This window comes from Mandrillus leucophaeus, unplaced genomic scaffold, assembly GCF_000951045.1.
Source record: "Mandrillus leucophaeus isolate KB7577 unplaced genomic scaffold, Mleu.le_1.0 Scaffold721, whole genome shotgun sequence".
NCBI lineage: Eukaryota > Metazoa > Chordata > Mammalia > Primates > Cercopithecidae > Mandrillus > Mandrillus leucophaeus.
In genome coordinates, this window is record NW_012107820.1 from 396,012 (window position 1) to 419,324 (window position 23,313).

Below are 23,313 nucleotides of genomic sequence, written 5' to 3' on the forward strand. Positions count from 1 at the left end.
CTGCTGGCCCCACACCTCTCTCAAATCTGAAGATTCTGGGGCTCAAGGCCATTGGTCATGTGAGGCTGTAGCCAGGCACTGCTGTAGCCACAGGCTCCCCATGTTTCTGATCTAATTCTCTCTCCACAGAATAAGCCACTGATCCATTGGTCCATAGCTGCAGCTTGGGATCGGATTCTTTGGCAATGAACTGCATCTGGGTTTTTCTCATTCTCTTTACAAGTCTACCAAAGCCAAGCAAAACAGAACTAAATATCATTGAAAATCCACAGAGGAGGAATGCTGCAGTGTAGCTGCCAGTGGTATCTACCAGCCATCCTGTAACAAACAACAGCAAAATGATATTGTTAAGTTGAAAATTCAATTGCTTACCCACTCTCAAATTCTAATACTTTGTAAGGTTAATAATAGACCAACAGCACCACCAATTGTAATTTTGTGCAGCAACTGAAAAACACATTCTGTTTTCCAGGAAAACTTCTAGAGTGAATTGATCGTTGTTATGTGAAGTGCTTGGAAGAGCATCATGTACTTAGTAGTCACAACGTAAATATTAGTTATTAACCCCGTGAAATCTGGTAAAAAGATAAAAATAGCATCATTTAAATTATTCAAGTTGGAATAATTCACCTAGGGTGTTAAAAGAACATATTTGTAAAAAATGCTAGTAGTAGTCACAGCACCCATACACTATTTTGAGTAACATGATGCTTCAAAGCAGTATCACATTTTCAATTGGATTCAGTCATTATACTCTATCCAGTTTGAAAAATCAGAACTTTGGGCCATTTTAGAATTCGCAAATGCAAACTAGCTTTTTTTTCTTTATCTCTTGTTGCAACAAATTAATCTCAATATCTATCTCAGCTCTACATTTTGAGGAAAACCGGGCATATGATATGCAAAATAGGGGCCACGATGACAGAAAACCAGTGGGGTAACATTATACTTCATCAGGCAATTATTTTATAATTAACCAAGGTTTTTTAAAATTCCTTCAAACTTTCTGATCTGCCAAGAAAACCCATCAAAGAAGTATATGATTTCTTCTTTACCCACTTCAAATCCATTAGTTGAAAATGGCATGTAGAAGTTGTTATAAGTCCCACAAAATTTCCTGAATTTAAACTGCTCTCAGATATTTTAGTTATTGTTTGATTTACTTGTGCATTTCTATAGCATCAAACAAAAAAGATCGAGTAGAGAGTTGTTATTTGAAAGGTAAATAAGTAAGAAAATGATACAATAAGAATTAATCCTCGAATTCCCAGTAATGAGTATCGTGTCTGATTTGCCAATGAAGGCCACGAACTGAAAAAAAGATTCATGAATCCCAATTTCATTTGTGTCCTGTGACCTTTGATAGGATGACACTGTTTCTAAAGGTTGGTGAGCACTAAAATAGGCTATGGAGGGAGGATGTGGGAACATTTTGGGGGCAGTTTTCAAAAATGGAGCATTAAACATAAAGATCACCATGGAGTTTAAACTGAACAGGATTTTTTCATCTGCACCACTGAAGCGGCCACAATTTCCCCTAGTTTGCTGTTTTTATTCCACCCCAATTGCTGGATTTGGAAATAGCCTGAAACTGTCTATTTACAATAATAGCTAATAGCAGAAACCGTGTCTTCCTCAAAAAAATTCCTGCCTTCTTTCTAGGCAAAGTTTTGGGTTATTTCTCTTTTGCCTGTCTTCAGAGACCTTGTTCACTCTCTCAGTTTTAATTTAGGCAGATAATAATATGGAACAGTAATTCTCAATATTTACCATGCATGAGCATCACAACAAAGCTGGTTGAAAATATAGATTTCTGGAACTCATCCTCAACATTCAGATCTAGGTGGGAGTGTCAAGGAATCTGCATTTTTAATAAGGTCCCTAGGAGACTCTGATGCAGGTGGTGTAAGACCACATGCTTTAGGAAGGAGAAACAAGTTCCAACCTGTTTACTCCGGTCTCTCCAGCATGATAAACACAATGCTAGTTACACACACAATATATACTTGTTGAATTACTTCTTTAATGCATACAATAAATATTTGTCAAATTATTTGTTTAATCATGCTTTACTCTATAGCATTTTAGAGTTTATAAAACATTCTGGGTGCTTTATATGATGACTCCCAAATCTATATATAAATCAGGCCATCCATTAAAGCTCATATTTCATCTTTAAACAGCTCTATTGAGCATTTCTACCTGTATATTTCAGAAATCTCAACATATCTAAAAACCATATTCATTATTTTTCAGGCAAAGCCACTTTCTCTAATTTCTTTATTTTCTCAACCATGACATTATTTTCTAAGTCATCCTTGACTTATATCTCTCATTCACCTCTGTATGCTAAATTCTGCTGAATTTTGTTTTGAAAACTTCCTCCTTGCCCCCAGAGCTCATCTTTATTTCTGCTGCAGCAGCCCTAGCTAGGCCTTTATCAGCTGCCTCCTAAACCATTAGAATGGAATCTTAGCTACCTCTCTCTTAAGTTACTAGATCAATTGCTAGATCACATTTTCTAACATATACACTTTACCATATTATCCTTTTACATAAAGACTTTAATACTATCCATAGTCTCTGAAGAATAGAGCCCAGTTCCTTTGTCAGGCACCCAAAACACTCCACTATGACACTGGCATTTATAATTTCAGCCTCATCACCCACTGCCCCCTGTTGGAATCCTGTTCTCCCCTGAGACTTCCCTCTGAATGCACCCTACTTATTTATAAAGCTAAACAACTGCTCCATCCCCCTGCTCCCATCATTAATATGGAAAGCAATCAAGACCCTAATTTGGGACTTACTCTTTCCAGGTAGGCTAAGATTCTTACTTGGTTGGAAGAAGATTATAAAACAAGGATGTAGGTGGGACCAAGATAGTTTTGAGGGCTCATATGTTCCTTTTCTCTTTCACTCTTCCCCAACTCTCTTGACAATTCTTCTCATTGACTGCATGTGAGTTTGCTGTTTTCACATCAATATGCCAAAGAGAAAAGGTGGTTGGGGTTTCTCTCTGGAAACTTACCTGCGATGGGTGGGCTCACCAAGTATGGCACTGCGTGAAGGAAATATACCACACCAAGCGCTGATGACAAAGAGGTGGTCCCCACTATCTCTGTGGTCACTACTGGGATCAAAGTCACGTAGGCACCATCAAAGTAGCCAAAGGTACAAGAGAAAGGCACGAGCAGAGGGAGACTTTGAAGCATTGGAAGGCAGAGATAGCAGAGTCCATCCATTCCCACAGCAAAGAGGTAGCAAACGTACTGGTAATTCTTCAGACACCTGTTGATATGAAGAACAAGAATGAGTGCAGGATGTACACATTCTGTAAAAGAGCTTTAGAGCCACGGCTATGTAGCAGTAAGCACTGCAGTTATTTACAGAGATGGCTTTCCCATTGTGTGTTATCTATGTTGTCTTCCTATCTTTCCTTTTTGCAAATGCAAGAATTCATCTCCCCAGTAAGCATGGTGCGGTAGAAAGAATATATGCTTCAAAATTAGAAAGGTAGAATATTAAAAGTATTTCTGCCACCCACTGCCTGCCTAACTCAATTTCTTTAGCTATAAAATGGAAAGGTTACTTATCTCACAGGGTTACTCTGAAAGTAGTCGTGAAATAAAATGTAGAGCAGGGGTCTCCAATCTTTTGACTTCCCTGGGCCACATTGGAAGAAGAATAATTGTCTTGGGCCACACATAAAATAAACTAACACTAATGATAGCTGATGAAAAAAAAAGAAAGAAAGGAAAGAGGAAAGGAAAGGAAAGAAAGGAAGGAAGGAAGGAAGAAAAGAAAGAAAGGAAGAAAGAAAGAAAGAAAGAAAGAAAAAGAAAGAAAGAAAGAAAGAAAGAAAGAAAGAAAGAAAGAAAGAAAAAGAGAAAGAAAGAAAGAAAGAGTGTGTGCATAAATCTCAAAATGTTGTAAGAAAGTTTACAAATTTGTATTGGACCACATTCAAAGCCATCCCAGGCCGCAGGCAGCCCATGGGCTGCAGGTTGGACAAGCTTGACGTAAAGGGTCAGGAGGGTAATTTTCCTAGCAGTCTACCTTATTAGATGCTTTTAGATATGTTATCCATTGGTATATAAATACGCAATAACCCAAGTGGTTACACAAAGGGGAAACTGTAATACAAAGACATTAAAATGGTTTGCCAGAGATGATGGAGGTCTTGGACTAGGACAAAGTCTTAGTGGTATTCCCATTAATTTTCCTGATAACTCCAAACCCATCTATGATATGAATTATTTCAAAGACTCTGTATAATGTCAGCTCCAACAGCTTATGCTTTACAAACATTTTTCTACTCACAGCCTCATTTGAACCTCACAAAATAGTAATAAGGTCAACAGGCAAATATTGCATTGGCTCATTTTACAGAGAGAGATCAATGTGGATCTGAAGATTAGGTGACTTTCTGTAGGTTACAGGGTTAATAAGGAGCAGAGTCAGTGCAAGAACTTAGGTCTAGTATGCCTCAGACTAGAGATGCCTCCATTAGACCTACACCTGGCTGCTTCTTGCTGAGTTATTTGATTGTGAAAATAGGTACTCTTTGCTCTTCTCCTTCTTCTTTAACCATTACAAATGTCCAATTAATACTAAATATCATATTCATAACACTGGAGAATGGCAGTTGGATCCTGATTAATTGCCAAAAACATAATTTGTGAGAAGCTACATGATGGTATTAGCTCTGCAAGTCACCTCTCAAGTGTGAATGGTTCACCATTTAGGAGAATATGCATTCTTCAGTCCAAACAGATGAGCATTTGCTGAAGAAATTACTTCGTAGATTTCTTATAACTTTGGTTTCTAAGCCTACAATTACAAGGAAATTATTTGCAATTTGCATTGTCAAACATAAATATGTGGCTACAGATAATGTGTTATCATTGCACCTGGCCCTCCTGCCTGAATTGGATTCTGCTCCTTTTTCCATTGCCAGTCAGGAGTGGTTCAAAATAAACTAACACCACCACACCCAGCCAGAAGTTGCCTTGCTTGAGGACTGACTCATCTTAGGATGGAATTAAATCTTAAATCTACCACCAGAACCTGTAGTTACCCTAGGCTTCTGCAATTTAGACACATCTGGCCCACGACCTCTTTTTGTACTACCTGTGAACTAAGAATGGTTTTTCCGTTTAAAAATGGTTGGAAAAAATCAAAAGAACAATATTTTGTGACACATGAAAATTATAAGAGAAATTCACATTTCAGTTTGCATAAAGTCTTATTGGAACATAGCCACTCTCTTTTGTTTACATATTGTCTGTGGCTGTTTTGTACTATAATAGCAGAGTTGGATAGCTGTGATGAAGAACACTTGGCCTACAAAGCCAAAAATGTTTACTATCTGTCCCTTTACAGAAAATTTTGCCAACCTCTGATCTAGAAGAACCAGCAAGGGAGATGCCTTCAGATACTGCAGACTTATTAACATTATTCAGACCTAGGTATTCTACAGGGTAAGGAGCTGAGGAGAAACTCAAGGCTTAAAGTCCCCTGGTAGGGAACCAATTGTAGTTTCATGAATTTTACCTTCTGTCGGTCAGCCATCCAAATGTAATATTGCCAATAATGTCAATCACTCCAAGTATGGACATAAGAAAAGCAGCTTGCTGATGACTCACTCCAACACTCAAAGCATAAGGCACCAAGTACACAAAGAGAGGGCTGCAGCCATAAGCCATAAACAGAACGGAGATGGCTAACACAACAAAGTCTGACATCAGTAAAAAACTGTACTCTTGCTGCAAACAGCAACAGAGGCAAGTCTGTGCCCATTCTTTGGTCAAAGATGAATAGGGAGACACCCGCTTAAAGTCTTCTTTCTGAGTTCTACAGACATGGTTCTGCTCTGGAGTTGTGTGATCCTCTTTAAGAGTAATTGGCCTCATCAAGGCACCACAAACACAGAGATTCAAGACAAAGCCCCCAAGAATGAGTAAGGCTCCCCGCCAGGAAAACTGTTCAATAAGGAGCTGAACCACAGGAGCCAGGATGAAGGTGCCAATGCCACTTCCTGACATGGCAATACCGTAAGCAAGGGCTTTCCGTCTGCTGAAGTACTTGCCAACCATGGCAATAGCTGGAGAGTAACAAAGTGCAAATCCCAGACCTGAGGATAAAGAGAACTCTATGAGTGCTGATGTACCATAAACAGCCAACGATATCTCAGAATACAATGATTCATATTAAAGAGAATCTGACCTCTCATTAAACGCTTTTAAAGCTGCTTTTTACACCAAACTTAAAATGAGTCTCCCCTCACCAGTCATTCACAATTTGGCAAATGTAGAATATACATGACTTTCTTCTTAGGGAGAACACCCTTAAGGAAATGTGACTTCATAAACAAAGTTAAATGAAGAACATAAAAAGCATTATATGAACTACATTGGAATTCACTAGAAAATCTGGATAATGTCAACCAAAGAAACTCATCACCTCCTCCATTTTTTAACTTAAATAATCCAGACAATTGCCTCAACTCTTCACGGCCTATGAAGACACAACACTGATAATCTGTACCACGCTGGAATTTGGATTCAAATAGCATATACAACTATGAAAATTCCAGGGTAATTTTACATAGTTGGGAAACATTATGCCAGTTTTATATGTGAACATAGCAATGTATATTTTCACATATGTGAAAACATCTCTTAAGGTCAGGAGACAAATGTTGACGCTCTAGAGAAAGCTTTCTAGAGACCTTCAACTTTTGGGCTGGGTGCAGTGGCTTATGCCTGTAATCCCAGCGCTGTGGGAGGCTGAGGCAGGCAGACCACTTGAGCTCAGGAGTTTGAGACTAGCCTGGGCAATATGGCAAAACCCCATCTCTGGAAAAAAAAAAAAATTAGCCAGGTGTGGTGGCATGCACCTGTAGTCTCAGCTACTCAGGAGGCTGAAGGGGGAGGATGGCTTGAGCCCAGGAGACAGAGGTTGCAGCTGAGATTGTGCCACTGCACTCCAGCCTGAGGACAGAGTCAGATAGATCCTGTCTCAAAAAAAAAAAAAAAAAGATCCACTTCTATGACTTCTTAAGTAAAGAAAATCTGAGGGGCTTTGAGCCTAGATTTTATGGCAACTAGAATGTCAGAGAAGGAAAAAGAGAATCACCTTCTGAAGCTCCTGCTTTCATCTGCAGTGTAGGGTAGCCAGCAACCCAGAGTTGCCTGGACTCAGGGGTTTCTGGATGTGGGACTTTCAGTGTTAAAACCAGGACAGTGCCTGGTAAACTGGGATCCACTGGTCACCATAGCAGCAGTCAGGTTCTTTGGGTTATTAGGGGTGGATGTACCTTCTTTAGCTAACACAGCCAAATTTATAGCCTCACTATGAGGTTACATCCTTTATTGACCTTATTCACGCCACACCAATGGCACAATGCCCAGACAGGAGTTGGCGCTACTCTCCACACCCCTCTGAGTGATGGGCAAACTCCTACTGCAGTCCCACAGCCAACTCATCTTGATCCTACGCCGTCTCTGTAAGTGTGATTTATTGACTGTACATATTGTTTTTTACCCGTGGGATTTATTATAATTTGCTAAAGTTATAGCATTGAGAAAGAATGCATAATATAAGAATATTCACAATAAAGGGCTTTTTTAAAATTAGAAACTCCCATTTATTGGACAGCAATATTCATTACAAAGCAGGAGCAACTCAGATTGACTGTCAATAGTATTTTAATGTCTTGGCAATGGTTGGAAGAATGACCATTGCTGAAAATTCACGTTGCCCTGGGTAATATCTTGTTTCTTCTGAGTACAGAATCTCAGCCATACACTAATTCCGAAGAGAAAGCTGCAGTTGCTTTTGCCATCTGGCTGAATTAAAGTGGAGATGCATTTTCATTAGGGTAATATAATCTCATTTCCAGCTCTGTTTAACTGCTAGGTAGGTAAACATAAGCTAGGTCAACTAAATTATACATCTAACAAAACGAATATTTTATGAGTTACTTCTCTGTTGATGTGCTTGGAACCCCCTGGATGGAGTGGCGTGAGACAGGTGGTACCAGGTGCCCTTACCTGTAAGAACTCCCAGAGTGAGGTAGAGATGTTTCAGACTCGTGGCAAATGAGCTCAGGATGAGTCCGGTAGATGCAAGCAAGCCACCCAGCATGATTCCCACTTGACAGGATAAATGGTTACTGACAACACTCCCAAGTGGAGCTTCAAAAACAATAAGAAATAGGTTCAACAGAAAGGCCTTGAGGGCACTGTGAAAAGGCTGTGATGTGGCATTGACAGAGCAGAGAACCTTTAAAGCATTGGGCCCACCCTATTAATTCTGCAGCTTTGCAAACTGAGGCCCAGACAAAGGAAGTGATTGTCCACGGTCCCACAGACAATAAGCAGCAGGGCTGGAATAGAACTCAAGTGTCCTGACCTGCATTTCAAGGCTCATTCCTCTTCATTCTATTATAGTCATACTGGCAGGACTGTAAGGTGCTTTTTAAACAGTGGATCAACTTTCTCTAAATTACATGTCACTTGCACAGGGATGCTTACTATAGTGTTGATCCTATATCATTAGCAATAATGGTGACAATTAATTGGTGGAGAAAGAAAGTGGATAACACCATGTGACCAGCAGTGTTATGCAGTAAAAGACCAGGGAGAGAGATCATAGACAAATTCCACAATCTGGCCCTGTTTTCAGGCTTCAGCAGGCCCTGTAGTTGAGATATCAAAGCCCAGAAAATCTAAGCAAAATGCTTCATGCACATGGTGACATTCTGGTTGGTCTCACTCGACTTGTGGCTTACCAGTCAGTGTATCAGAATTATGTTGACCTCAAGGCTCATAGAACATTAAGTAAAGCCAGAAGAGGCCAAAAAGGAACTGAAGTTCAGGGGTATATGGCATGGCCCAAGGTCACCAACAAGAGCACCTAACACTGATTGTGAGGTTATTTCTGCCCCTTACTCTTTGGGTCTCTCTGACTAATGGCAGGAGTGATGGGTGAGGAAGGCATGTGAGTTTCCTTCTAAGGAAAAATTCATGCTGACATCAGTAACTTTTAGTAGCAAGATCAGAAGAGCTGATTTTCTAGGTGTTTGAAGAGTATGATCATTTTCGTATCGATCAGACTGAAACTGGGGGCCAACTCAACTGGTAGCTTCTCTGTTCATCACAGAGCAGATCCGTTCCCAGTGGGTGTCCCACATGTGATTCTGCAGACTCTCATCCATACTCTGAACTTTAATGTTCTAATATTATGTTACAAGGTGAGGAGGTAGGTATATGGTAATTGCTTACAACAGGCCTCTTGATCTTGCATAGAATTTAAATATGTTGCTTCTGACATAACCCTACTCAAAGCTTCACACAGTCATTGGGACCATATTGGTCACCTAAGGTCATTTCTCCCTATTTGGGAGATTATGAATATCCTCCAAAAGATAGAAATGAGGGAAATGAGTCACCTTTATCCTCTGAGAAGACAAGCATGGCTTCTTTGGTGTGCTGATGCAAATGCTGTGACTAATAATGAGACCCTGAAAATCAAGTGGTTTAAAAAAAAAAGACAGGCTCTAAAACTCAAATATATGATTTTTTGATCCCTTAAGACCTTCTTATTAGTTGAAAGAGTAGAGTTGATTTAGCCTTCTCATGAAATCTGCTTTTAGTCTTAGAACTGCTCTCAGCTTCCCCCAACTAAACAAATATTATACATTTCAGTTACAATTTAACTGATTCCTGAGTATGTGTATTTTTTTCCAAAAAGAAGTATGAGTCAGTACCTAGAATGGAATAAAATGGTACTATGAGTTACTGAATACAGGTATTATTTCCCTTTTGCCACTAAGACATGGCTTGAAGAGATGAACATTTCCTAAAATACTCAGAACTCATTTAAATGAATGGATTCAGTGGGTCTAAGCTAAAAACAATTTGATTTAATCTTAGAAACTCTCTAAGACATCAGTTTAATAATGTGAGTGTGAAATTTATTTTAAACAAATGCCAGGTCTGTTGTACTCTACTACACAGATGGAATGTTAATTCCATACATTTCTAGAACACCCTATATACCTTATATAACATGTTTGGAGTTTCTTGAATGAAATTACACCCATAATGAATATGTTTATCTCATGACGACATAATCCTATCCTTCCCCAATACTTCTGTAAGCATGAAGATTTATACATGATAAAGATGAAATCCATGAGCCAAATGTCAAGTCCTTGGGAAAGGAACAGAATGCAATCCAAGACTTGAGATGTGATACAACACTGTTGGCACTCATTACTGTATAGAAATGGCTCATGGTACTATCGATAACCATTTACATAACTGGACAATGAGAAGGCCATAGCATTTGGAAGAGAGAAGCCAAGCATATACTGTAAATTGCTTCCAAAATCAGTACAGGTTCTAGAATGTTCAGCATCCTATCACTATATGGAAGAACCAAATCTTATGGGTTCTTTTGAGTGTATTATCTAACTGTTCTACCTGACATCAGTGAAGACCATTAATTACAAGAGCAAGTCTGGTTGGTTTTGGCTGAAGGTAGGATTGATCTTTTCTTTATATTATATAGTCCTGGCCAGTTTTTAATGTAGCCCTTCTACTTGGAAAAACTGGTAATCAAAGTCAGTGGAACGTCATTGTCATATGCAGTTCAACAGTGGCCAGTAATTCCCTATCCTAGCAAGTGATACTCACCACAGAGCATGGTTACACAATCTACAATGGAATGGATCCATGCCGTTTGTGCGTAATCCTGAGTGAAGTATGTCTGGAACTCCACAAAAAAAATTGAGATACATCTGAAAAATACAATGCAGGCATTTTATACAAAAAGTGAATGAGCATGCATTTGAGCCAGAACTTAAAATGCCTGGTTCAATTAGCTGGTCCTGTCTCCAAGGGTTTTAATTGCTAGACTATAATAAGTGGGAAATCAGAAGTTGACCATTTGGGCCATGCTGGAGAACAAGAAGAACAAGTGTTCAACCACCACATGGGCTATACTAAAGCCAAGTAGATGTGAAGACCACTGCTCTAAAGAAGGTTTTATAGAAACAAAAGCAGGTCAAGAACATGGATTCTTATTTGTTTTTGTATTTTGCTAACTTCTTCTAAGAGGTTATTATACAAATTAAGATTTGACAATAAAGAATTATATATCACCAGCATTGTCATTTCTAGGATTTATATAAAGGAAATAATCAGGTGATATTGATGATTGATTGATAGATAGATAGATAGATAGATAGATAGATAGATAAAAGGATATATTCTGGAGAACTAGTTTAGTCTATAAAATTATATATATGTATATAAAATGATAAATTCTGAGGGATAGAATAATAATAGATATATAAGAGGATATATTCTGGAGAATAGCCAAATATCATAACTAATGTGACTGTTCATCAATAAAGGACTGGTTAAATAAATTATGGCATATCAATAAAATAAAATAGTATGTCTTAAAAATCATGATGTTGATCTGTATGTATTGATTTGGAAATAAATTTGCAACATAGTGTTAAGTAAAAAATAAGTTAGTTACCAAACAGTCCATACAGTAAGAACTTATTTTGTAAAAACAGTCTATGTAAATAGAAAATTTCCTGGATGGCCGAATAGGAACAGCTCTGGTCTGCAGCTCCCAGTGTGATTGATGCAGAAGATGGGTGATTTCTGCATTTCCAACTGAGATACCTGGTTCATCTCACTGGGACTGGTTGGACAGTGGGTGTAGCCCATGGAGGGTGAGCTGAACAGGGTGGGGCATTGCTTCACCTGGGAAGCACAAGGGGTCAGGGGATTTCCCTTTCCTAGGCAAGGGAAGCCGTGACAGATTGTACCAGGAAAACTGGGACACTGCCACCTAAATACTACACTTTTCCAATGGTCTCAGCAAACAGCACACCAGGAGATTATATCCCATGCCAAACTCAGAAGGTCCCACGCCCATGGAGCCTTGCTCCCTGCTAGTGCAGCAGTCCAAGATCAGCCTGTGAGACTGCAGCCTGGCTGAGGGAGGGGCGCCTGCCATTGCTGAGGCTTGAGTAGGTAAACAAAGCGGCTGAAAGCTCGAACTGGGTGGAGCCCACTGCAGCTCAATGAGGCCTGCTTGCCTCTATAGACTCCACTTCTGGAGGCAGGGCATAGCTGAACAAAAGGGAGCAGAAATTTCTGCAGACTTAAACATCCCTGTCTTACAGCTCTGAAGAGAGCAGTGGTTCTCCCAGCACAGTGTTTGAGCTCTGAGAATGGACAGACTGTTTCCTTAAGTGGGTCCCTGACCCCCATGTAGCCTAACTGGGAGACACCTCCCAGTATGGGCCGACTGACGCCTCATACAGCCGGATACCCCTCTCAGACGAAGCTTCCGGAGGAAGGATCAGGCTGCAATATTTGCTGTTTTGCAGCCTCTGCTGGTGATACCCAGGCAAAGAGGGTCTGGAGTGGACCTCCAGTAAACTCCAACAGACCTGCAGCTGAGGAACCTGACTATTAGAAGGAAAACTAACAAACTGAAAGGAATAGCATCAACATAAACAAAAAGGACATCCACACCAAAACCCCATCTGTAGGTCACCATCATCAAAGACCAAAGGTAGATAAAACCGCAAAGATGGGCAGAAACCAGAGAAGAAAAGCTGAAAATTTGAAAAACCAGAGCACTTCTTCTCCTCCAAAGGATCACAGCTTCTCATCAGCAATGGAACAAAGCTGGATGGAGAATGACTTTGACGAGTTGATAGAAGTAGGCTTCAGTAATAACGAACTTCTCCAAGCTAAAGGAGGATGTTCAAACCCACTGCAAGGAAGCTAAAAACCTTGAAAAAAGATGAGACGAATGGCTAACTAGAATAAATAGCATAGAGAAGACCTTAAATGACCTGATGGAGCTGAAAACCATGGCATGAAAACTATGTGACGTATGCACAAGCTTCAGTAGCTGATTTGATCAAGTGGAAGAAAGGGTATCAGCGATTGAAGATCAAATTAATGAAATGAAATGAGAAGAGAAGTTTAGAGAAAAAAGAGTAAAAAGAAATGAACAAAGGCTCCAAGAAATATGGGACTATGTGAAAAGACCAAATCTATGTTTGATTGGTGGCCCTCAAAGTGATGGGGAGAATGGAACCAAGCTGGAAAACACTCTTCAGGATATTATCCAGGAGAACTTCCCCAAGCTAGCAAGGCAGGCCAATATTCATATTCAGGAAATACAGAGAACACCACAAAGATACTCCTCAAGAAGAGCAGCCCCAAGACACCTAATTGTCAGATTCACCAAGGTTAAAATGAAAGAAAAAATGCTAAGGGCAGCCAGAGAGAAAGGTCGGGTTATCCACAAAGGGAAGCCTATCAGACTAACACGGATCTCTTGGCAGAAACCCTGCAAGTCAGAAGAGACTGGGGGCCAATATTCAACGTTCTTAAAGAAAAGAATTTTCAACCCAGAATTTCATATCTAGCCAAACTAAGCTTCATAAATGAAGAAGAAATAAAATCTTTCACAGACAAGCAAAAGGTGAGAGATTTTGTCACCACCAGGCCTGCCCTACAAGAGCTCCTGAAGGAAGCACTAAACATGGAAAGGAACAATCAGTACCAGCCACTGCAAAAACATGCCAAATTGTAAAGACCATCGATGCTAGGAAGGAACTGCATCAACTAATGGGCAAACTAACCAGCTAACATCATAATGACAGGATCAAATTCACACATAACAATATTAACCTTAAATGTAAATAGGATAAATGTCCCAATTAAAAGACACAGACTGGCCCACTGAATAAAGACTCAGGAGTCATCAGTGTGTTGTATTCAGGACACCCATCTCACATGCAGAGACACATGCAAGTTCACAATAAAGGGATGGAGAAGATCTACCAAGCAAATGGAAAGAAAAAAAAAAGGAAGGGGAGTCTCTGATAAAACAGACTTTAAAGCAACAAAGATCAAAAGACACAAAGAAGGCCAATACATAATGGTAAAGGGATCAATTCAACAAGAAGAGCTAACTATCCTAAATATATATGCACTCAATACAGGAGCACCCAGATACATAAAGCAAATCCTTAGAAACCTACAAAGAGACTTAGACTCCCACACAATAATAATGGGAGACTTTAACACCCCACTGTCAATATGAGACAGATCAACAAGACAGAAGGTTAATAAGGATATCGAGGACTTGAACTCAGCTCTGCATCAAGCAGACCTAATAGACATCTACAGAGCTCTCCACCCCAAATCAACAGAATATATATTCTTCTCAGCACCACATTGCACTTATTCCAAAATTGGCCACATAGTTGGAAGTAAACCACTCCTCAGCAAATGTAAAAGAACAGAAATCTCAATAAACTGTCTCTCAGACCACAGTGCAATCAAATTAGCACTCAGGATTAAGAAATTCACTCAAAACCGCATAACTACATGGAAACTGAACAACCTGCTCCTGAATGACTACTGGATAAATAACAAAATGAAGGCAGAAATAAAGATGTTATTTGAAACCAATGAGAACAAAGACACAACACACCAGAATCTCTGGGACACATTTAAAGCAGTGTGTAGAGGGAAATTTATGGCACTAAATGCCCACAAGAGAAAGCAGGAGAGATCAAAATTGACACCCTAACATCACAATTGAAAGAACTAGAGAAGCAAGAGCAAACAAATTCAAAAGCTAGCAGAAGGCAAGAAATAACTAAAATAGAGCAGAACTGAAGGAGACAGAGACAAGAAAAACTCCTCAAAAAAATCAATGAATCCAGGAGCTGGTTTTTTGAAAAGATCAACAAATAGATAGACCACTAGCAAGACTAATAAAGAAGAAAAGAGAGAAGAAACAAATAGACATGATAAAAAATGACAAAGGGGAAATCACCACAGACCCCACAGAAATACAAACTACTATCACAGAATACAAACTACCATCAGAGAATACTATAAACACCTCTACGCAAATAAACTAGAAAATCTAGAAGAAATGGATAAATTCATGGACACATATTCCCAAGACTAAATCAGGAAGAAGTTGGATCCCTGACTAGACCGATAACAGGCTCTGAAATTGAGGCAATAATTAATAGCCTACCAACCAAAAAAAGTCCAGGACCAGACGAATTCACAGCCGAATTCTATCAGAGGTACAAAGAGGAGCTGGTACCATTCCTTCTGAAACTATTCCAATCAATAGAAAAAGAGAGAATCCTCCCTAACTCATTTTATGAGGTGAGCATCATTCTGATACCAAAGTCTGGCAGAAACACAACAACAAAAAAAGGGAATTTTAGACCAATGTCCCTGATGAACATCGATGCAAAAATCCTCAATAAAATACTGGTAAACCGAATTCAGCAGCACATCAAAAAACTTATCCACCAAGAACAAGTTGGCTTCATCCCTGGGATGCAAGACTGGTTCAACATACACAAATCAATAAATGTAATCCATCATATAAACAGAACCAAAGACAAAAACCACATGATTATCTCAACAGATGGAGAAAAAGCCTTCAATAAAATTCAACATTCCCTTCATGCTAAAAACTCACAATAAACTAAGTATTGATGGAACGTATCTCAAAATAATAAGAGCTATTTATGACAAACCCACAGCCAATATCATTCTGAATTGGCAAAAACTGGAAGCATTCCCTTTGAAAACTGCCACAAGACAGGGATGCCCTCACTCACCACTCCTATTCAACATAGTGTTGGAAGTTCTGGCCAGGGCAATCAGGGAAGTGAAAGAAATAAAGGGTATTCAATTAGGAAAAGAGGAAGTCAAATTGTCCTTGTTTGCAGATGACATGATTGTATATTTAGAAAACCCCATCATCTCAGCCCAAAAGCTCCTAGAGCTGATAAGCAACTTCAGCAAAGTGTCAGGATACAAAATCAATGTGCAAAAATCTCAATCATTCCTATACGCCAATAACAGACAGAGAGTCAAATTATGAGTGAACTCCCATTCACAATTGCTTCAAAGAGAATAAAATACCTAGGAATCCAACTTACAAGGGATGTGAAAGACCTCTTCAAGGAGAACTACAAACCACTGCTCAAAGAAATAAAAGAGGACACAAACAAATGAAAGAACATTCCATGCTCATGGATAGGAAGAATCAGTATCTTGAAAATGGCCATACTGCCCAAGGTAATTTATAGCTTCAATGCCATCCCCATCAAGCTACCAATGCCTTTCTTCACAGAATTGGAAGAAACTACTTTAAAGTTCGTACGGAACCAAAAAAGAGCCTGCATTGCCAAGACAATCCTAAGCAAAAAGAACAAAGCTGGCAGCATCACCCTACCTGATTTCAAACTATACTACAAGGCTACAGTAACCCAAACAGCCTGGTACTGGTACCAAAACAGAGATATAGACCAATGGAACAGAACAGGAGCCTCAGAAATAACACCACACATCTATAACCATCTGATCTTTAACAAACCTGACAAAAATAACAAACGGGGAAAGGATTCCCTATTTAATAAATGGTGCTGGGAAAACTGGCTAGCCATATGGGGAAAGTTGAAACTGGATCCCTTCCTTATACCTTATACAAGAATTAATTCAAGACAGATTAAAGACTTAAATATTAGACCTAAAACCAAAAAAATCCTAGAAGAAAACCTAGACAATACCATTCAGGACATAGGCATGAGTTAGGACTTCATGATTAAACACCAAAAGCAATGGCAACAAAAGTCAAAATAGACAAATGGGATCTAATCAAATTAAAGAGCTTCTGCACAGCAAAAGAAACTACCATCAGAGTGAACGGGCAACCTGCAGAATGCGAGAAAATTTTTGTAATCCACTCATCTGACAAAGGGCTAATATCCAGAATCTAGAAAGAACTTAAACAAATTTACAAGAAAAAAAATTAAACCACCCCATCAAAAAGGTGGCAAAGGATATGAACAGACACTTCTCAAAAGAAGACATTTATGCAGCCAACAGACACATGAAAAAATGCTCATCATCACTTGTCATCAGAGAAATGCAAATCAAAACCACAATGAGATACCATCTCACACCAGTTAGAATGGCCATCATTAAAAAGTCAGGAAACAACAGGCACTGGAGAGGTTGTGGAGAAACAGGAACACTTTTACACTGTTGGTGGGACTGTAAACTAGTTCAACCATTGTGGAAGACAGTGTGGCAATTCCTTAAGGATATAGAACTAGAAATACCATTTGACCCAGCAATCCCATTACTGGATATATACTCAAAGGATTATAAATCATTCTGCTATGAAGACACAAGCACACATATGTTTATTGTGGCACTATTCACAATAGCAAAGACTTGGAACCAACCCAAATGTCCATCAATGATCGACTGGATTAAGAAAATGTGGCACATATACACCATGGAATACTATGCAGCCATAAAAAAGGATGAGTTCATGTCCTTTGTAAGGACATGGATGAAGCTGGAAACCATAATTCTGAGCAAACTATCGCAAGAACAGAAAACCAAACACCGCATGTTCTCATTCATAGGTGGGAAGCCAACAATGAGAACACTTGGACACAGGGCAGGGAACATCACACACTGGTGCCTGTCGTCGGGTGGAGGGATGTGGGAGGGATAGCATTAGGAGAAATACCTAATGTAAATGACAAGTTAATGGGTGTAGCAAACCAACATGGCACATGTATACATATGTAACAAACCTGCACATTGTGCACATGTACCCTAGAACTTAAAGTATAATTAAAAAAAAGAAAATTTCCTGAAAGCGTATACTCTAAAATGTACCTAATCATTATATGTAAATGGTGAGATTAGAAATAATTATTTTAATGTTTATTCAGCATTTTGAATTACTTTACAATAAACATGATTTCTTATGTAACCAGAAATGTGTATATATGTGTGTGTATGTGTGTATGTGCAGAGGAAGGGAAAGAAATATTTACATTGAAAAATAGTTAATTACTTAGAGAAAGATATGTGAACAAGAAGCAACAGTTTGCATCACTGTGCAACTTGGAAGAGCCTTATATGGATTAGCATGGTGTCCTCATTCAGACAGGAAGCTTTTATAGCCTGGTGATAACAGGGGAAGAAATCAGGCCTGTGGCTTGGGGATGAGATAAGAGGTTATTAATCTCTTTGGAGCTAAGTTCCAATTAATCGTGCTTTAACAGTCCATAGTAACCTGTTATGTTCACTCTCCCTCTCCTCTCCAGTTGCTGCTGGATGTGAAAGTAGGTGGTGAAGAGCTTGGAGAAGAAGGGAGAGAACCAGGTATAAACAAGACTGCTGTGTTAGGCAGGGCCAGCTTCATGGGAGTGCAGCCTACACAGTCACATAGAGCCTGGCGCTTAGAAGTATGAAACTTGATTTAATGCTTGGCTGTCACTGACTGAATTTTTTTTTTTTTTTTGAAACAGAGTTTCACTCTTGTTGCCCAGGCTGGAGTGCAATGACCTGATCTCGGGTCACTGCAACCTCCGCCTCCCGGGTTCAAGTGATTCTCCTGTCTCAGCCTCCTGAGTAGCTGGGATTACAGATGCGTGCCACCATGCCTGGCTACTTTTTGTATTTTTAGTAGAGACGGGGTTTCATCATATTGGTCAGGTTGGTCTCACACTCCTGACCTCAGGTGATCCGCCTGCCTTGGTCTCCCAAAGTGCTGGGATTACAAGCTTAATAATTTAATATTTGAATTTGTGTTTCATACGTGCAGTGCAATGGAACAATGGAGACTTCATGTAAGCAGAGGAGATACATGCAATATGTGTTTCTGCAGTTCTGTGATCCATCATTCACACATAGTGTTAGAGATGTCCCATAAGCACAGTATTCTGCTAGGCCCACGATTCGAGAGAGTTCAGTTAAGACTCAAAGCCAGTATGAGGAAAGTGTGTTACATCTACAACTTGGCAGGGGATAGGGAATGAAGTGTCTACCAGCCCCAAGAGGCTATGCTTTCCTTTTGAACCAAAACCTGCTTCAAATGCAGAAAGAAGGCAGTGGTGTTCTAAGAATCACAAAGGACCAAGGATTCCTATCACACCCTTTTTCATTCATATCACTTCCCTGTATTAGCGAACCACTAATGCTGAGGGTGATGGCATAGAAGGAAAGAGAAAGATCGGCCAACGCTATTTCCATTTCCTTTCAGTCCTTCCTTACTCATCAATAAGCTGAAGGTAGGAGAATGTCGATAGGATGTGCAAGTCTCAGGAAGTCAAAGGAAAACAGTTGAGTTAGTTTTGTGCAGGGTTTCTATTGTTCTGATGGAAAATGAAGTAAGTATGTATGAGCTACAAAATAAGAGTTGTGTGACTTCAGTGATTCCATATATGAGTTCAAGACTCATATTTGCATTTAAAGCTGACATTGCATAACATAAAGATGTATGGTCAATTCATTCTAATTATTTCACACTCTCATTTACTTTACTTAGAATAACACTAAATAGCAAATTTAAACATCATGAAAAATGTAAAGAGACCACTGAAGAAAGGAAAAAGCTTTCTATTTTAGTACATTTAACAGCATTTCCCCCTGCTTTTTGAGCAAGGGTCCCTGCATTTTCATTTTGCGCTGGGCCCTATAATTTTGTTGTTGATCCTAGTGGTAGGAAAGAGAAAATGGAACAGTGTGGTGAGCTAAATTCTAAGTCCCAGCAAAAGGTGGGATGAAGTTTGGCATGCAGGGCATATAGTAAGGATCAACACTTGTAGAAGGAAAGGGAAGGATGCAGGATTAGGCAGAGAGGTCGAACTGCAATGCAGGCCTAACAAATTCTCAGCCAATTCCAGATGAAATGGTCCAGCCCTGATGCACATCCTCAATCAGTCATTGGTGGTGAGTACCCCCTCTACGCCCAAGGGTGTGCTCTTGGGAGAGGCAGCTTTCTGCAGGTGAGGAGGACCTAAGAATTGACAGCTGCAGGCTCTGCTGCCTGTACATCCTGCAGCTAAGGCCAAGTGAGTGGCGCATCTCTGTGTTCACCACAGTCCCATTCTTGTATGCCACACTGAATGCTATATGTAATCTCTGTCAAAGGGGTATAAAAAGTGGTCCTTCTCTATCCAGTGATTTAAGAAACCACACATGCTGCAGCAGATCTGATGCTAGATTAATAATTATGTCAGAACTTGGAGTACTAAATAGTCACACCCAACGACAGAGAGAATGGTAACATGAACTGCTTGGCATTGATTAACTGCAACAGTCAAACTAGCTTTAATTCAGTGTAAACAATAACAAAAACCTTATGATGGTTCTTAACATTCTAAAGATTGCTAGTCTAATACTAAAAAGGTTATTTTCTCCTAACCACTAGGACTTCAATTTAAGTGAACAATGTTTCATTGGATTTACCCTCATTATAAAATGCAGACATGTACCACATAATGACATTTTGATCAACAATAGACTACATATACAATGGTGACCTCATAAGATTATAGTATCATATTTTTACTGTACCTTTTCTATGTTTATATACCCAAGCACTTACCATTGCGTTACAACTGCCTACAGTATTCAGTATCATACAGTAACATGCTGTACAGGTTTATAGCTTAGGAGCAATAGGTTATATGATACAGTCTAGGTGTGCAGTACACACTACTTTCTAGGCTTGTGTGGGATAAGAGGTTATTAATCTCTTTGGAGCTAAGTTCCTGATGCTCTCCCTTTTCCCACTCCCCCACCCAGACAGGCCCCGGTGTGTGTTGTTCCCCTTCCTGTGTCCACGTGTTTTCATTGTTCAGCTTCCACTTATGATTGAGATGATGGAGTGTTTGGTTTTCTGTTCCTGTGTTAGCTTCCCGAAGATAATGGCTTCCAGCTCCATTCAAGTCTCTGCAAAGGACGTGATCTTATTCCTTTTTATGGCTGCATAGTACATACATAGTGGTGCATATGTACCACATTTTCTTTATCCAGTCTATCACTGATGGGCATTTGGGTTGATTCTGATTCCATGTCTTTGCTATTGTGAATAGGGTTGCACTGAACATATGTGTGCACATATCTTTATATTATAATAGTATGATTTATATTCCTTTGGGTATATACTCGGTAATGGGATTGCTGGGTCAAATGGTATTTCTATGCAAAAATTGAAAAATAGGATCTAATTAAACTAAAGAGTTTCTGCACAGCAAAAGAAACTATCATCAGAGTGAACAGACAACCTACAGAATGGGAGAAAAATTTTGCAACCTATCCATCTGACAAAAGTCTAATATCCAGAATCTACAAGGAACTTAAACAAACTTACAAGAAAAAAACAAACAACCCCATTAAAAAGTGGGCAAAGGACATGAACAGATACTTCTGAAAAGAAGACACTTATGCAGCCAACAAACATATGAAAAAAGCTCCACATCACTGATCATTAGAAAAATGCAAATCAAAACTACAATGAGATACAATCTCACACCAGTCAGAATGGTGATTATTAAAAAGTCAAGAAACAACAGATGCTGGCAGGGCGGCAGAGAGATAGCAACACTTTTACACTATTCACAGGAATATAAATTAGTTCAACCATTGTAGAAGACAGTGCGGTGATTCCTCAAAGACCTAGAACCAGAAATACCATGAAGTGTGATTCTTTTTTTCAATCTTTATTGAATATTTTTATGTACAACCAGTTACTACATTTTTTTTTTTAGGCAGAGAACACATGTACTTAATTTTACACAGAACACTGAATTAGCCAGAATGTTCTGAACTGAGCACCCTTTATTCCATCCTGCTTTAGCTACCATTTCTTTTTGGAGCAAAGATCTCTCCCCCTGTGCCTTTTTCAAAAATATTCAGACTGTAATGTTATTGTAATTTGCTTAGTGGAAACTGAGAGCAGCAGTATAAACATATTTATCCCAAGTCTGATTGTGATTGTGGTGTCCTAAGTTATATCCTAAAGATGGAGAAGGGCCTGGAAAACTCTGTAGAACATCCACTGTGTCCCTGAGGATCAATAATGAAAGATGTTAGCATGTGTGGATGACCTGGGTTCCGCCTAGGAGGTTTGTTTATTTACTTGTAGATAGGAGCATACTATAGAAGTTCTTTTTCAGACAGAGGGATTAGCAAATTTTTTCTTCTTTAAAGAACCAGCATCCATTTGCTGTTGATAAAGATAAAATCGTTTATAGTGCTGCCAAATCTAAGCAGCTGTTATTAGAATCTCCTCCAGTTTCATCACCAATTGAATCCAATATGCATTAGCCCATATACCTCTGGTCAAATGAGGCAGGAGTTTTCAAACATGTTAGATTGGGCAAGTGATAACACAAAATTGGGCGTCTATGAGCTTCCTTCTCTTCATGGTTCTTCTACAGACAGAAGTATGAGAATTTGACCTTTGGGTCTATTTACTTGTCTGAAAAATAACAGTAATAGGCACTTTGGAACCATCTACTTACTTCTTTTTTGGTGTACAGAGGATTTAAGAGTTAAGCTCCCTTAGTTATCCAATTGAAAGATTTGGCATAAGCGCACCAACTATGATTAAGGAAACGACTAAAGTGACAGGCATTCTACCACCGGAAGGTATTTCTGGAGTGAACTGATTTTGCCTTTCGATTCATCATCAAATTCATACTTGGATACAGCTTAATATTAAGCAGACAGAATAAATTGCCTTTACTGTTCACATACTGAAGAGCTTTGCTTAATTAGGATTTGGTTGGGAACAAGGTGGTAAAGAGGCATTATTAGTGATTATTCTTGACACTTTTAAACAGTTTTTAAGTTCTTAAAATGCATCCAATCCTGAATTTCAAAGAATAGAAAGAATCATGGGGTGATGGTAAATCAGGATGGATTATCCCCTTCCTATAAATTGCAATGTAGAGTGAGTTAACAAACCACTTTAGGCTCCTGAGTTAACTTTTGATCTTACTGGAAAAAAAATTGTGCAAGTAAGATGTGTTTAACTTTTTCCTATTTGTCTGTGGTATGTCAGAGGAGGGGCAAGCCTAAGAAGTTTACACTAAAGTAAAACACTGTGGAAAGTAAGGAGAAAATTTGAGGAGCACTCAGGAATACCTGTTCCTCTGCAATTTTTCCTATGGAAAAATTTTGCACTAAGATATACATTTTATGAGAAGAAAAGATAATTAATTCCTTGGTTCCTAGGTTCCTTAGTCTGAAGTGTGATTCTTAAGAGGGTCTCTGTAAGAGGAATTTGGAGACATTTATTCCCTTGGTACTATGACTTCTCATCGCTGATATGACAGCTCACTGGGTATTAAGAAGTTGCCCATGTTAAGACAATGACTCCCATAACCATTTTAAAAAAACA

The 23,313-nt window shown here is 39.1% G+C and overlaps 1 protein-coding gene across 1 annotated transcript in view; it reads right to left on the reverse strand.

The window, feature by feature from the left end:
- SLC16A12 (solute carrier family 16, member 12) overlaps positions 1 to 23,313 on the reverse strand; it is a 26,857-nt gene continuing 3,544 nt past the window's right edge. Inside the window, exons 2-6 of the mRNA XM_011965364.1 lie at positions 10,707 to 10,810; positions 8,058 to 8,201; positions 5,557 to 6,136; positions 3,032 to 3,291; positions 1 to 318 (exon numbers count right to left, since the gene is read on the reverse strand). Coding sequence (XP_011820754.1) covers positions 56 to 318; positions 3,032 to 3,291; positions 5,557 to 6,136; positions 8,058 to 8,201; positions 10,707 to 10,810 — 1,351 coding nt within the window. The 3' untranslated portion in view covers positions 1 to 55. The remainder of the gene's footprint in view (positions 319 to 3,031; positions 3,292 to 5,556; positions 6,137 to 8,057; positions 8,202 to 10,706; positions 10,811 to 23,313) is intronic.